The sequence below is a fragment of the Lynx rufus genome, unplaced genomic scaffold, assembly GCF_022079265.1.
Source record: "Lynx rufus isolate CCGP_SWC_20201006 ecotype Redwood Valley unplaced genomic scaffold, mLynRuf1.p SCAF_19, whole genome shotgun sequence".
In the NCBI taxonomy this organism is placed as follows: Eukaryota; Metazoa; Chordata; class Mammalia; order Carnivora; family Felidae; genus Lynx; species Lynx rufus.
Genome location: NW_025814833.1, coordinates 3785853 through 3800052, shown reverse-complemented (window position 1 = coordinate 3800052; position 14200 = coordinate 3785853). Strand labels below are relative to the sequence as shown.

The following is a 14200-nucleotide window of genomic DNA, read 5'->3' as shown; positions in this document are numbered from 1 at the left end:
TAGTTTATTCATATTTTTTTAGTTTTTACCTAGAGCCCTTTTTCTGTTCCAGAGCCCCATCCAGGATACCACATTACATTTAGTCTTCATGTTTCCTTTGGTTTCTTTGGTTGGCAGATTCTCAGACTTAACCATGTTTTTGATGACCTTGTCAGTTTCAAAGAGTCCAGATCATGTATTTTATAGTCAGTGTACTTTGAAATTTACATCTCACTTATAAGTGAGATTAGACATCTTTATTTTCCAATACTTAGGGACATTTGTATTTCCATTTCTGGGAACTCAGAGCGCATGTTCTTGACCACTATGTTATACCTCTCTCTTGATTCAACACAATTACCAATAAAACATTCACAGGCCTGAATTCACATAGACTTCAAATTCTCAAGATAGGCAGTACAATGTCTCATAAGCCTCTGTAATAGATAGAGGAGTACCGTTAGTGCAAATTATGTGTCAAACTTGTGTCTGATAACTGGCTACCCTGCAGAGGATGGACTAAGGGCCCCACTGGACACAGAAGGTAGGCCAGATAACAAGTCCTTGAAAGCAGAAGCAGGGTTGATAGGGACACATTGAAGGAAAAGTAGAGGAGCCAGGATTTGGTGATATTGATTGAGTCAGTCAAGAAGTCAAAGCTTTATGAGCTGGATATTTTGGGTGTTGTCCTTAACCCGTAGGAGAAATATTTGAACTTAAAATACACCGGTTATTCAGTAGGTACTCTTGTGTTTCGGTTTCTTTAGCTCTGCGTGACTACAATTCCCAGAGCCCCGCACTCCACCACAATCCCCTTAGAGTCGGCCGCACGGAGTTCTGGGACTTGAAGTCCGCGGCGTGTTCAGCCAAGTTAGAGATAGGGGCCTGTGGAAACATGAAGAGGTAAGGGCTTGTCTGAGAGCAGGCGGCAAAGGGAGCTCTCTTCTACCTTTTAACATTGAAAATAGATTTTATGACTTTGTGTTTGGGGTATGTCACGTTCTCGGGATGCGGTTACGTGTGAGCTGGAAGACAAAGGAGGAGGGAGGAGGGGAAACGGGCTAGATAGGCCTGCTGGGAGAAGTTCAGGAAGGGCCGCCGCCGCCGCCGCTTCCCGTAGGAATGCCTTGCCCGCACGGGCATCTAGGCCACGGCGCCGGCCCCAGGAGCTGCACGGATGCCGTGGCTTCTTACAGCTTCAGACGGACCCACCCAGGTAAAAAATAAAAATAAAAAAAGAGTGTTGGCCGACTGATGCCCAGCGCCGGAGAAACCCAGGCCAGCTCCTCCCTGTCCCGCCCTACCTCCACCTTATCCTCCGAAAGGGGCTCGGGGTGGGCGCCTTTTTTCTTTTCTTTCTTTCTTTCTTTTTTTTTTTTTTTTCAGTGTTTGTGTACTAAAGAAGACTTCTTTGGGCCTCGAAGGGCATATAGCGCTTTCAGATCTTAACGTAAGCTACTAATACACTTTGTGTCTAAAAATTTAGACGGAAAGTACAAAACCGGCTCCACGAATCATAGGAAAAGCACCGCTGTAAGCAGCTCCCCCTACTGGTTCTGTAGGGAATGGCACCTTTAACTTGGCTCGTCATTGTTGAAAGCCTGAGCTTCACAATTGTTTGACAGCACACAATGCTTTTTGAAAAAGATCCTCCTTAAATTGGTTTTGGATTCACTGCAAAGTAGAAAGATCACTCGGGAATAGGACGGTTCATTTAAAGTTCTTCTGATATTATGCTCTCCTGTACTGTCAGTTTCTGCATCTTTTAAAAAACCGTTTCTGATTTTCCCTGCCTCAAAATAATTTTTAAAAAATGCTTATTATGATATATTTCGTATATGAAAAATTATATATATATACATATATATGTATATATATATGTATATATATATATATTCAGTTTAAAGAATAGTAATAGACTGGCACCCACCACAGGCTTTAGAAATAGAGCATTAATTAGCAGTATCTTAGAAGTCCCTTCCCTGATTGCTTCTCCTCCCTCTCCTCTCCCTGAGGGGACCACTATCCCGAATTCGGCGTTAATCCTTCCCTTGCTTTTTTAAAAAACTAGGTTTGCCACATATGAATTTATGTGCTACTTTCATCCATTTTTCAACTGTATGTGAATGGGCACATATTGTGTGAATATTTCTGTGACTTGCTTTTTTTTTTTTTCACTCCGCGTGATTCATGGGCACTGATGTAGTTAGCTATGGTTTATTCCTTTCAAAGCCACTTTAAACTTAGCAAGAACTTTCAGAATTTTAAATAACAAATACAAATTTAGATACTTAAAAGGAAGTTTTTAAAAAACCTAGGCCTGAGGATATTCTAAAATTTTCTAAAATAGGTCTCAGTCTTTCTAGAGCATGGGAATCTTGCTTATAATTAGGAGAGCTGCATCATAACCCGAATAGTAAAGGATTATTACATAAAGAAGGTATTTAATGTTTGCTTTTCTCCTGGAATTAACTCATTTTTGTTTTTTGTCACCTGTTGTTGTATACTCCACTGGTCCAGCTATTTCTTCACACTCTTTTTTTAATTTTTTTTAACATTTATTTATTTTTGAGAGAGAGAGACAGAGTGCAAGTGGGGGAGGGGCAGAGAGAGAAAGAGAGAGACACAGACTCCAAAGCAGGCTCCAGGCTCCAAGCTGTCAGCACAGAGCCCTACATGGGGCTCGAACTCACAAACCGCGAGATCATGACCTGAGCCGAAGTCAGACACCTTACCAACTGAGCCACCAAGACGCCCATTTTACTTTTATAATAAGAGTTTTCAGCTATTTAGGGTTGACTAGCTTATATTAGCATTGCCTAGATTTCTACACAGTAGTGCATAAGCTATAAAATGTTATGACCCTCTTTGCATTTGTTTCTATACTCTCTTCTTTGGAGAGTGCCTCCTCTTTCACAGCTCCAGATCCTGCCCACACAGATGACTTGAGATTTCCATCTTCAGCCTCAGACTCTCATCTATATAATTTTTCCAGCTCTCACTTTCCTGTTAGCCAACCTCACTTATACTGGCACCTCTGAGTCAATATGTCTTTGAAGTATTCCTGATACTTCATGCTGGTGTTTCAGTTGTAATGGGTAGTTTGACTCCACATGGCTAAGGCAACATGGACTTTCTCATTTCCAAACTACTTATTGCTTCTTGGATCTTCCTCTTTCCTTTATTGGTACCATGTTCTCTTAAGTTATACAGCTTGAAATTTCAGGGTTATCTTTGACTTCTCCCTTACCCCTACCTTCAAAAGGCTTCACTCCTCTAACTCCCCACTTTTCTGTTCCACTATTACCACTCCAGTGTATACTTTCATCACCTTATGCTTGATAAATTTAAAGAGTTTCCTAACTAGTCCTTCTGGTTTCTTTCCTGTGAATCCACAAGGCATATTGTAACCACATTCATTTTCCTAAACCATCATTTGTATCATGTTACTTAACTGCCTAATTGCTTTCTAATAGCTATATAGGAAGGTCCAGGCTGCTTAGTTGGTGTATGTAAGGCCAGTTACAATCTGAGTCTAATTACCCCCTCAAAGATCATCTCCCAGTGCTCATATGTGTGAATGCCAGCTAAATTGAACTTCGTATTATTCCCCCAGAACATATTTCTGTCTCTTCTTACTCATTCTCCCTGATCTTTCCTTCATCATACCCATTCCTTCAAATGCCAATTTAAGAATTACCTTTCCAGAGTCTTCATTTTATCACCCTAGCTCCCAAGTATCTCCTTCTATATGAACTCCTACTAATTTGGCATATCCTTCTTTGTATTGCTCTTCTCTTCTCTCTCTCTCTACCTCCCTTCCTCTCTCCTCCCCACCCCACAACAGGCACATGCACGTAACATGTACACACATGATGTTTCTCCCTAAATAAATTGCAAGCTTCTTGAGGATGGGGACTATGTCTTGAATATCGTCGACTCCATCAGTACCTAACACAGTGCATTGCGTGTAAGTGGATATTTAGTCAGTGTTTGTGGGATGAATGATAAAGGGCATCAAATAGTTAGAAAAGTGTCTTCAAACAAATGGGTTCACTACCAGTAGATAATATAAAGAATATACTTTGAGACTCACTGTTGCTTCTACTTTCTACATATATTCTTATATCTACTCCAGGATAAATAGCTGTGTGAAGAGTGGTGAGCATGTCCTGGAGGAGTTGGAAACAGAAGGCGAGAGGCAGCTGAAAAGCCTCCTTCAGCATCAACTTGATACCTCTGTCTCCATTGAGGAGTAGGTATTGATTTTGCAAACAGGTAGAGTATCATAGACCCTTACCTCCAGGAAGCAGATCCCTCTTAAAGCCTGGATGGAACACTCCTCTCCCTCCCCACTTTCCTTGGCCAACTTCTACTTATTAGGCAACATTTTCTTCTGTGTCTCTTCCTCTGGGAGGCCTCCCATATCCCACTAAGTCTGGGTTAAGTACCTTTCCTCTGTCTTCCCTTAACATACCTAGCACTTATAACCCAATATGATCATTGTCTGTTTACTTGCTTCTCTTCCACTTTTCTTCTACAAAGGCAGAAACCACTTGTGGTTTTTTTACTGTTAAATCCTCAGTACCTAGCCCAGCGATGTATAGTAGGTACTCAATAAATAAAGATTTGATCCAGTCATTTATTGGTCCTGGGTGTGGGGGAATATTGATGGACTTCTATATCATTGCATGGTTGCTTCAACCTAGAAATAGGACATGAGAGAGACATTGCTGATGAGTTTCATTGGGCCTCTTCTAATGGTGAGCCCCATTTCTGAAAACTGTGGTAACTTGAAGATATTCTTACTTTCGTCCTGCTTGTTCTGCAGATGTGTGTCTAAGAAAGAGAGCTTTGCTCCCGGTACTATGTACAAGCCCTTTGGGAAGGAAGCAGCTGGGACCATGACTTTGTCCCAGTTCCAGACACTGCATGAGAAGGACCAGGAAACTGCTTCTCTTCGGGAGCTAGGACTCAATGAAACAGAAATCTTGATCTGGAAGAGCCACGTTTCAGGTGAAAAGGTGAGTGGGACCTTTTTTTTTTCCTGGAGAATAAAGAGCAAGATCTCTTCCTTTGGCCCTGAAAACCTTTTCATGTTTAGTTCTTACAAAACTGAGCTTTCTGTTGGATTCTTCTTTGGTTTCTGTGCGAGGAACCTTGCTAAAGGGCAGCCCTTCCTTGACTTTTTAGCTCACACGTCTGTGAATGATCATTCCGTGTCCTACATTGTCTTCTTTCTTATCTCAGACATTAGACCATCACTTTTAGGGTGTATCCTCTATGATATATGTCATTGCATTTCTCTGGTTCCAGAAGACAAGACTGAGGGCAACACCTGAAGCAATACAGAACCGTCTTCAAGATATTGAAGAAAGGATCTCAGAGCGTCAGCGCATCCTTTGCCTGCCACAGAGATTTGCCAAGAGCAAACAACTGACCCGGCGTGAAATGGAAATAGAAAACTCTTTATTCCAGGGAGCTGATCGGCACTCCTTCCTCAAGGCTCTTTATTACCAAGGTATGTGATCACCACTGACTTTGACATGCTGTTTCGCTGAAAGGAAGATTTAACAGCAGGGCATTAAATGTGAAAAGTTAGTGAAAGGAGTAGGGGAGAGAAACTATCACTGTCCTTGAGGAATGCAGAAAGCCCCATGACAGAGACAAATATGTACACAGTCAGTTGTGATACAACATGGAAATTACTGTTACAGAGATGTGAATAAAATGCTACGGGAGTGCAGACACAGAACATCTCAGTCTAGTTGAGGGGGGAGTCAGGAGTTGACATTTGTACTAAGTCTTGACAGCTCAACAGTCAACTGTCAGGTAAATAAGGGGCAGGAGGCATAACAGACAGTAGGTGAATAGGAGCAGGTTTGTGGAAGGGCCTGGTGCATCTAGGGAACAGTGAAAAGTTCATTGTGGCAGGAGGCATAGGGCACAGCAGGGGATGAGAGAGATACTGGAAAGGTAGGTGAGGCTAGATTGTGAAGGGTCTTTGGTCTGAACTATAAATTAACACAAAGTCTATAGATAAATGGTGTGTGTCTTAACCAGAGAGTATTAGTTTAACAGATAAGTTTTGCTAGGTACTGTGGCAGGTGCACGGAAGCTTAAGAAATCATTCCTGACTTCTAGTGAGTAAAGTTCTGGTTGGAGCGAGAACCATGTAACGTTTAGTAACAATGCTAGATGCAGTTGTTAAGTGCGGTTGGAGTTCATTGGAGAGAAAGGCCTCTGTGCATTGGCATGACTGAAGAAGGCCTCTTAGAGGAGGTAAGATTTAAACATTCCTTTAGTACTACCTATTCCTTAGTAGGAGAAGGAAAGGCATTTTATTTGCAGATGGTGGTGTGGGCACACCAGCGTGTCTAAGGCTGTTGTGAGAGACAAGGTTAGAAAGGTAGCTAAATGTTTTGAACTTTATTTGGTTAGTTAGTTATTCAGTTACTTAGTTTGGATATGGTTCCAGGATTTTGAGCCAGGAGTAATGTGATAAAAGCAGTATTTGAAAATGATTAATCTGGTTGCCCATAAACAGGATGAAAGAGAGAAAGAACTGGGAGCAGGGAGAATGATTTAGGAGGTCTTATAGTCATGTAGGCATGAAGATCTAGACTAGAATGATTGCAGTGGTACTGGAAAGAGAGGCAGGTATGGTTATAAGAGACATCACCAAGGAAGAACTGGTTAAACTTATTGCCTGAGAGTGAAGGAAGAGGGTCAAAAGAGAGGTCAAAGGTAACCCAGCTGTTTTAGTCTGTGTGCCTTTAACAGCTGGCAAAATTAAGAAAGTCTTTATGAGGAAATTCTGACGGAAGGCTAGGAGTTTGATTTTAAACATGTTGAATTGGTAAGAATGGCAGCATCATGAAATACCCATACTGAGGAAGCCGTTGGAAAAGCAGGAGTAAAGCTCAGGGGAGAGGTCAGAGCTGGATACACAGAATTGGGAATCATGTACGCTTAGGTGGTACGTAAACCCCTGAGAACAAATGAATGCGTTGTTACAGGCAGAGAGAACATAGACATGGAAGAGCAGCGGTGAAGGAAGGAATGAAAGAACACGTGAACAGGCTTTTGTGGAGAGACCTAGCCTACTGATTAAGAACATGGGCTCTGGTGGCAGACTGCTGGAACAATCCTGGCTCCCCCACTTACTAGCTTGTTATAAGATGTTGGGCAAGTTACCGCTCTATGCTTCAGTTTCTTCATCTTGTCAAATGAGAATAGAAGTAGTGTCTATATTATAGGGTTGTTAGGAGGCTTAAGTGAGGTAATAACATGTAAATCACTTAGAGTAGTACCTGGTATTTGGGGTGGGTGGGTGGTGTATGAATCTGTTCTTTTTCTTATCTTTGAAACTCCTTGCTTTAAACCTTCACAGCATACCACAAAAAGACAAGTGCAGACAAGTACATGACCTCAATGAAGAGGAAGATAAAATTAGGCACAAAAGGCAAGTCGAGAGTTTTCTTACAGTGTTAGCTTTAGGAATGTAACATAGGGTCCCAGACTTCTAAGTTGAGTGCTTATTTAATTCCATATTCAGTATATGACAATGTTTATAGGAAATGATCCAGAGGGAGCATATTATCCTGATGTAGAATATTAAAGTGAGGAGTTAGTAGAAGTTGTAAAATTTTACATTTAGTGCTGTTGATTTTTTTCTCTATACCTGTAAGTTATTGTATCAGACGTAAAGTGAACTTAATGATTTTTAGATCCTGTTTCACAACTAATTCTGAATATTTTTATTAATCACTAAAGTATAACTATTGATAATGATATGATAGTAATATTTTCTTTTTAAAATGAACTTACAATAAAATTGCCTGGTTTTTTCTTTTTTTTCTTGGTGTACAATTCTATGAATTGTAAATCATGTAAATCATGTAGATTCATGTCACCACCACCACAATCAGGACAGAAAACAGCTCCATCACCCTAAAAATCCCTCATACCATCCATTGATAGTCACCCCCAACTCCACCCATAATCTCTGGCAATCCCAGATCTGTTCTCCATTACTGTAGTTTTGTCTTTTAAAGAATGTCACATAAACAGAATCGTACAATATGTCATCTTTTGAGAGTGGCTTCTTTCATTTAGTGTAATGCCTCTGAGAGTCATCCAAGTCGTGTGTATTGATAGCTCATTCATGTTGCCGGATAGCATTCCATTCTATGGGTATTCCAAAGTTTGTTTATTCATCCACCCATTGAAGTACGTTTGGGCTGTTTCCAGTTTATGGTGATGATGAATAATACTGATATGAACATTTTTGTACAGGTTTTTGTGTGAACATAAATTTTTATTTCTCTAAGGTAAATATCTAGGAGTGGGATTACTGGGTCCTATGGTAAGTGTCTGTTTAACTTTATAAGAAACTGCCAAACCATTTTCCAGAGTGGCTGAACCATTTTGCATTCCTACCAGCAATGTATGAGAGTTCCAGTTGCTCCGCATCTTTGTCAACCTTTGGTATCATCGGTATTTATTTTAGTTCTTCCGATAGCTATGAAGTGGTATCTCATTGTAGTTTTAATTTGCATTTCCTTAATGGCTAATGATGTTGAACATCTTTTCATATGCTTATTTGCTACCGTTATATCCTGTTTGCTGAAGTGTCTGTTCAAATCTTTTGCTGTTTTTTAATTGGGTTGTTTCTTTTCTTTCTGGCTTTTGAGAGCTCTTTATGTATTCCAAATGCAATTCTCCGTTGCATATATGATTTACAAAAATTTTATCCCAGTCTGTAGCTTATCTTTTCATTCTCTCGACAGTGTCTTTCGCAGAACAGACTTTTTTTTTCATCATGGTAAAATACACCTAACATAAAATTGACTGTTTCAACCATTTTTTCAGTGTACAATTCTGTGGCATTAAGTATATTCACACTGCTCTGAAACCATCATCACTATCCATCTCCCTGACTTTTTCATCTTCCCAAACTGAAATTCCGTACCCATTAAACACCATTCCCTTTTATACTCCCCCTTTTTGCCCCTGGCAAACACCATTCCTTTTGTCTCTGTGAATTCGACTACTTTAGGTACCTCAGATATGTGGAATCCTACAATATTTGTCCTGTGTCTGGCTTATTTCACTTAGTATAATGTCTTCTAGGTCATCTGTGTGCCAGAATTTCCTCCCTTCTTAAGGCTGAATAGTATTCCATTGTATGTATCTACCACAGTTTGTTTATCCCTTCATCTGTCAGTAGTAACTTGTGTTGCTTCTACCGTTTGGCTGTTGTGAATAATGCTGCTATGAAACTGGATGTACAAGTGTCTGTTCAAGTCCCTGCTTTCAGATGTTTTGAGCATATACCCAGAAGTGGAATTGCTGGATCATATGGTAATTCTGTATTTCATCTTTTGAGGAACCACCATACTGTTTTCCATAGAGGCTGTATCATTTGACATTCCCACCAGCAGTAAACAAAGATTCCAATTTTCCCACACCCTTGCCAACACTTCATTTCTTTTTTTCTTTTTTGTAAGAGCTATCCTAATGGGTGTGAAGTGGTATTTCACTGTGGTTTTGATTTGCATTTCCCTAAAGACTGGTGATGTGCATCTTTTCGTGTGCTTTTTGGCTATTTATGTATCTTTTTTAGAGAAATGTTTATTTAAGTCCTTTGCTCATTATCTAAACTGGTTGTTTATTTATTTATTGTTGAGTTGTGGGATTTTTTTGTATATCCTATATATTGATTCTCTTATCAGATAAATAATTGGCAAGTATTTCCCTTCATGGGTTGCCTTCTTGCTCTATTGATTGTGTCCTTTGATGTGCAAAAGTTTATATTTTTGATAGTCTTATTTGTCAGTTTTTTCTTTTGTTACCTATGCTTTTTGGTGTCAAAGCCAATAAATCATTGCCAAATATAATGTCATAAAGGTTTTTTCCTATGTTATCTTCTGAGCGTTTTATAGTTTTAGCTCTTGCATTTGAGTCTTTGGTCTATTTTGAGTTAATTTTTTTGTATGAGTTATAAGGTAAGGATCCAACTTTATTTTTTGCATGTTGATATCCAGTTTTCCCAATACTACTTGTTGAAAAGATCGTCCTTTACCCATTGAATGTTCTTAGCTCCCTCTCCAGAATTCATTTGACCATAAATACAAAAGTCTGTTCCTAGGCTGTCCATTCTATTCCATTAGTATACATGTCTGTCTTTATGCCAGTGTTACACTGTTTTAATTATTGTAGATTTGTAGAAAGCTTTGAAGTCAGGAAGTGAGACCTCCAACTTTGTTCTTCTTTTCCAAGATTTTCACCGCTTAGGAACCCTTGAGATATCATATGACTATTAGGATGGATATTTCTATTTCTAGAAAAAATGTCATTGGGATTTTGATAGAGATTACACTGAATCTATAGATCACTTTGAGTAGTATTGACAGCTTAATGGTATATTAAGTCTTCAGTCCATGAACATGGGGTATCTTTGCATTATTTGTATCTTTAATTCTTTCAGCAGCATTTTGTAGTTTTTAGTACACAATTTTTTTGCCTGAGAACAAATGTTTTAAATTTTGATAAAATCCAATTATCCGGTTTTTCTTTCATGGATCATTTTTTTTTTTACATGTCAAAGAACTCTTTGTCTAACAACAGATTATGAGTAAGATTTCTTCTTTGTTTTCCTTAAAGAGTTTTAGAGTTGTATATTTTACATTTAGATCTATGATCTTTTTGACTTGATGCTTATATTATAAGTGTGGGGTTTAGGTTAAGGTTCACTTTTTACTTATGAATTTCCAGTTGTTTCAGCACCATACTTTGAAGAGAGTATTCTTTCTCCATTTACTTTATTTTGCATTTTTGTCAGAAATAAATTGGCCATATGTTTGTGTTAATAATTAACTTCATGACAAATGGTAAAAGATTGAAATCTTTCCCCAAGTATCAGGAAGAAGGCAAAGATGTGCACTCTTGCCACTTCTATTCACAGTTAAATGAAATTAGAAATCAATAATACAAGGACATTTAGAAAATGTACAAATATGCAGAAATTAAGCAACACTTTACTAAATAACAAATGGGTCAAAAAGAAGTCACAGGGGACATTAGAAAATACTTTGAGACAAATGAAAATAAAACTTAACATACCAAAACTTATATAATACAGTAAAAGCAGTGTTTGGGAGCATATTTATAGTTATAAATGCCCATATTAGTAAAGAGGAAAGGTCTTAAATTAATAACCAAAAACTTTCACCTTGAAAACTACAAAAATTAAAAAAAAGAACTACAAAAATTTGTTCAAATCCTTAGAATGTGTAATACCAAGAGTGAACTGTAATGTAAACTATAGACTTTGGGTAATCATGGTGGGTCAATGTAGATTCATTAGTTGTAACATATGTATCACTCTGATGGGGGATATTGATAATGGGATAGGTTGTGCATGTGTGGGGATGGGAGGTATGTGGGAAATCTGTGTACCTTCCCCTCAGTTAATTCTACTGTGAACCTATAATTGCTCCAAAAACAATTTTAAACAAGTCTTTTAAAAAAAAAGAACCTACAAAAAGAGTGAACTAAACTCGCATCAAGCTGAAGGAGTAAAACAATAAAGGCTAGAGCAAAAAAATAGAGAAAATCGACAAAACCAAAAGTTGGTCCTTTGGAAAGATCAACAAAATTCATAATCCTGTAGCTAGACTTACTAAGGAAAAAAGAAGAAAGAAAAACTTCTTATACCCTGCTCTACTTTTATTCTTTTTTGTCATGCAAAAAAATATCTTTTCCATCCTTTCACTTTCAATTATTTTTTTTAAACCTAAAGTGTATCTCTTGTAGACAGCAAATAGTTAGGTCATGTTCCTTTTTTAATTCCTTCTTCCAATTGAGTATTTAGTTCATTTATATTTGATATATTTAATTGGAGTCCTGTGATAAGATTTGCATTTTCCATTTTGCTATTTGTTTTCTGAATGTCATATCTTTTTTGTTCCTCTGTTATTCCATTTATTCCTTTACTTTTTTTTTTATTTTAGAGGGAGAGAGAGTACAAGCAAAGGAAAGCGGCAGAGAGATAGAGAGAATCTTAAGCAGGCTCCACACTCAGTGCAGAGCCCGATCTGGACCTCAATCCCACAACCCTGGGCTCATAAATCAAGAATCAGGTGCTCATCTGACTGAGCCACCCAGATGCCCCATTCCTTCATATTAAATAGGTTTTTGCAGTATATAATTTTAATTAACTTGTTGCTTCTTTTACTGTTTTTTTTTTTTAGTTGCTTTCTTAATAGTGGCCCAGGGAATTATAATTAACAGCTTAAACAAATTATTTTGTATTAATACAGCGTAATTTCAAAAATATTCAAAAACTTTGTCCTGTTTATCTCTGTTCTCTCCTTCCTATTTTGTACTATCATTGTCACACAAATTACATCTTTATAGATTTTAATCTCAACACAGTTTTATAATTATTGCATTATGTAGATATCTTTTAGGTCAGACAGGACAATAAAAAGAGTTACAAATACATTTATACTGTCTTTTTTTATATTTACCTATATAGTCAACTTTACTAGTGTTCTTTCTTTGAGTTATCTTTGAGTGTCCCATTTATTTCAGCCTGAAGTACTTTATAGTTTTCCTTGTAGGGTAGGTCTTGCAGTGATGAATTCTTTCAGTCTATGTTTATCTTGGCATGTCTTAATTTCTCCTTCAGTTTTCATGTATAGTTTTTTGCCAGACAGTGAAGTTTTTGGTTGGTGATCTTTTTCTTTTAGCACATCAGATACGTCATCTTACTGCCTTCTGGCCCCTGTAGTTTCGGTTGAGAATTCAACTGTTGATGTTATTTGGGACTCCTTGTCCATGGTAAGTCTCTTCTCTCTTGCTGCAGTCAAGATTCATTCTTCATCTTTTGCTTTTGACAATTTGGCTACAGGTCTAAATGTCTCTTAGACTCCAAGTAGGCCCCTTTGAGTTTGTCCTGCTTGGAGTCTGTCAAGGTTCTATAATGTATAGATTAATGTTCTTCATCAATTTGAAAACGTTTTTAGGCATTCATTCTTCAGATATTCTTTGTGCCCCTCCTTCTTCTGAGATTTCCATTATGTGTATGTTGGTATGCTTGATGTTTGCCCACAGGTCTCTGAGGGTCTGTCATTTTTTCTTTATTCTTCCTTCTTTTTGCTCCTTAGATTGAGTAGTCTTCCTTAGATGAGTAGTCAACATATCTTCAAGTTTGCTGATTCTTCTGTCAGCCCAGATCTTTTGCTGAGCCCCTCTAGTATATTTTTCATTTTAGTTATTATACTTTTCAACTCCAGAATTTCTTTTTGGTTCTTTATTATAATTTATATCTCTTTATTTTTATTCCCTATTTGGTAAGCCATTCTGAAACATTCTTTTAGTTCTTTATATATGGTTTCCTTTAATTGTTTGAAGGACTTGTAACTGATTAAAGGTTTGTCTGAGAAACGCAATATGCTTTCTCAGGAAAGTTTCTATTGACTGTTTCTTATTTCCTGTGTATGGGCCATACTCTCCTTTTCTTTCTTTTTTTTTAAATTTAAATTCAAGTTAGTTATACAGTGTAGTCTTGGTTTCAGGAGTAGAACCCAGTGATTCATCTCTTACATATGACACCCAGTGCTCATCTCTAAAAGTGCCCTCCTTAATGCCCATCACCCATTTAGCTCATCCCCCCACCCACCTGTCCTCCAGCAACCCTCAGTTTGTTCTCTGTATTTAAGAGTCTCTTATGGTTTGCCTCCTTTTCTGTTTTTATCTTATTTTTCCTTCCCTTCCCCTATGTTCATCTGTTGTGTCTCTTAAATTCTACATATTAGTGAAATCTTTCTCTGACTGACTTATTTCACTTAGCATAATACACTGTAGTTCTGTCCACATTATTGCAAATGGCAAGACCTCACTTGATCACTGAGTAGTATTCCATTGTAATGTCTCCACCTTAGCTTAGGCTGCTGTAACAAAGTACCATCGACTGGGTAGCTTATTAACAATAGAGATTTATTTCTCACAGTTCTAGAGGCTAGAAGTCTGAGATCAGGGTTCCAGTATGATCAGGTTCTGGTGATAGTCTGCTTTTGGGTTACGGGCTGCTAACTTCTTGTTGCAACCTCACATGTCAGAGAACAGGGAGAGGAAGCAAGCTCTCTCATGACTTCTATAAGGGCACTGATCCCATTCATGAGGGCTCCACCCTCATGGCCTCATCTAATCC

The 14200-nt window shown here is 38.1% G+C and overlaps 1 protein-coding gene across 2 annotated transcripts in view; it reads left to right on the top strand.

The window, feature by feature from the left end:
- Positions 1-895: 895 nt before the first annotated feature.
- Positions 896-14200, top strand: part of RBM41 (RNA binding motif protein 41) — a 58397-nt gene continuing 45092 nt past the window's right edge. The window contains exons 1-4 of one of the 2 annotated variants that reach the window (XM_047081870.1): positions 896-1195; positions 4118-4234; positions 4811-5003; positions 5296-5500. In XM_047081870.1, coding sequence (XP_046937826.1) covers positions 972-1195; positions 4118-4234; positions 4811-5003; positions 5296-5500 — 739 coding nt within the window. In that variant the 5' untranslated portion in view covers positions 896-971. The remainder of the gene's footprint in view (positions 1196-4117; positions 4235-4810; positions 5004-5295; positions 5501-14200) is intronic. The other variant, XM_047081871.1, reaches the window with a different exon arrangement.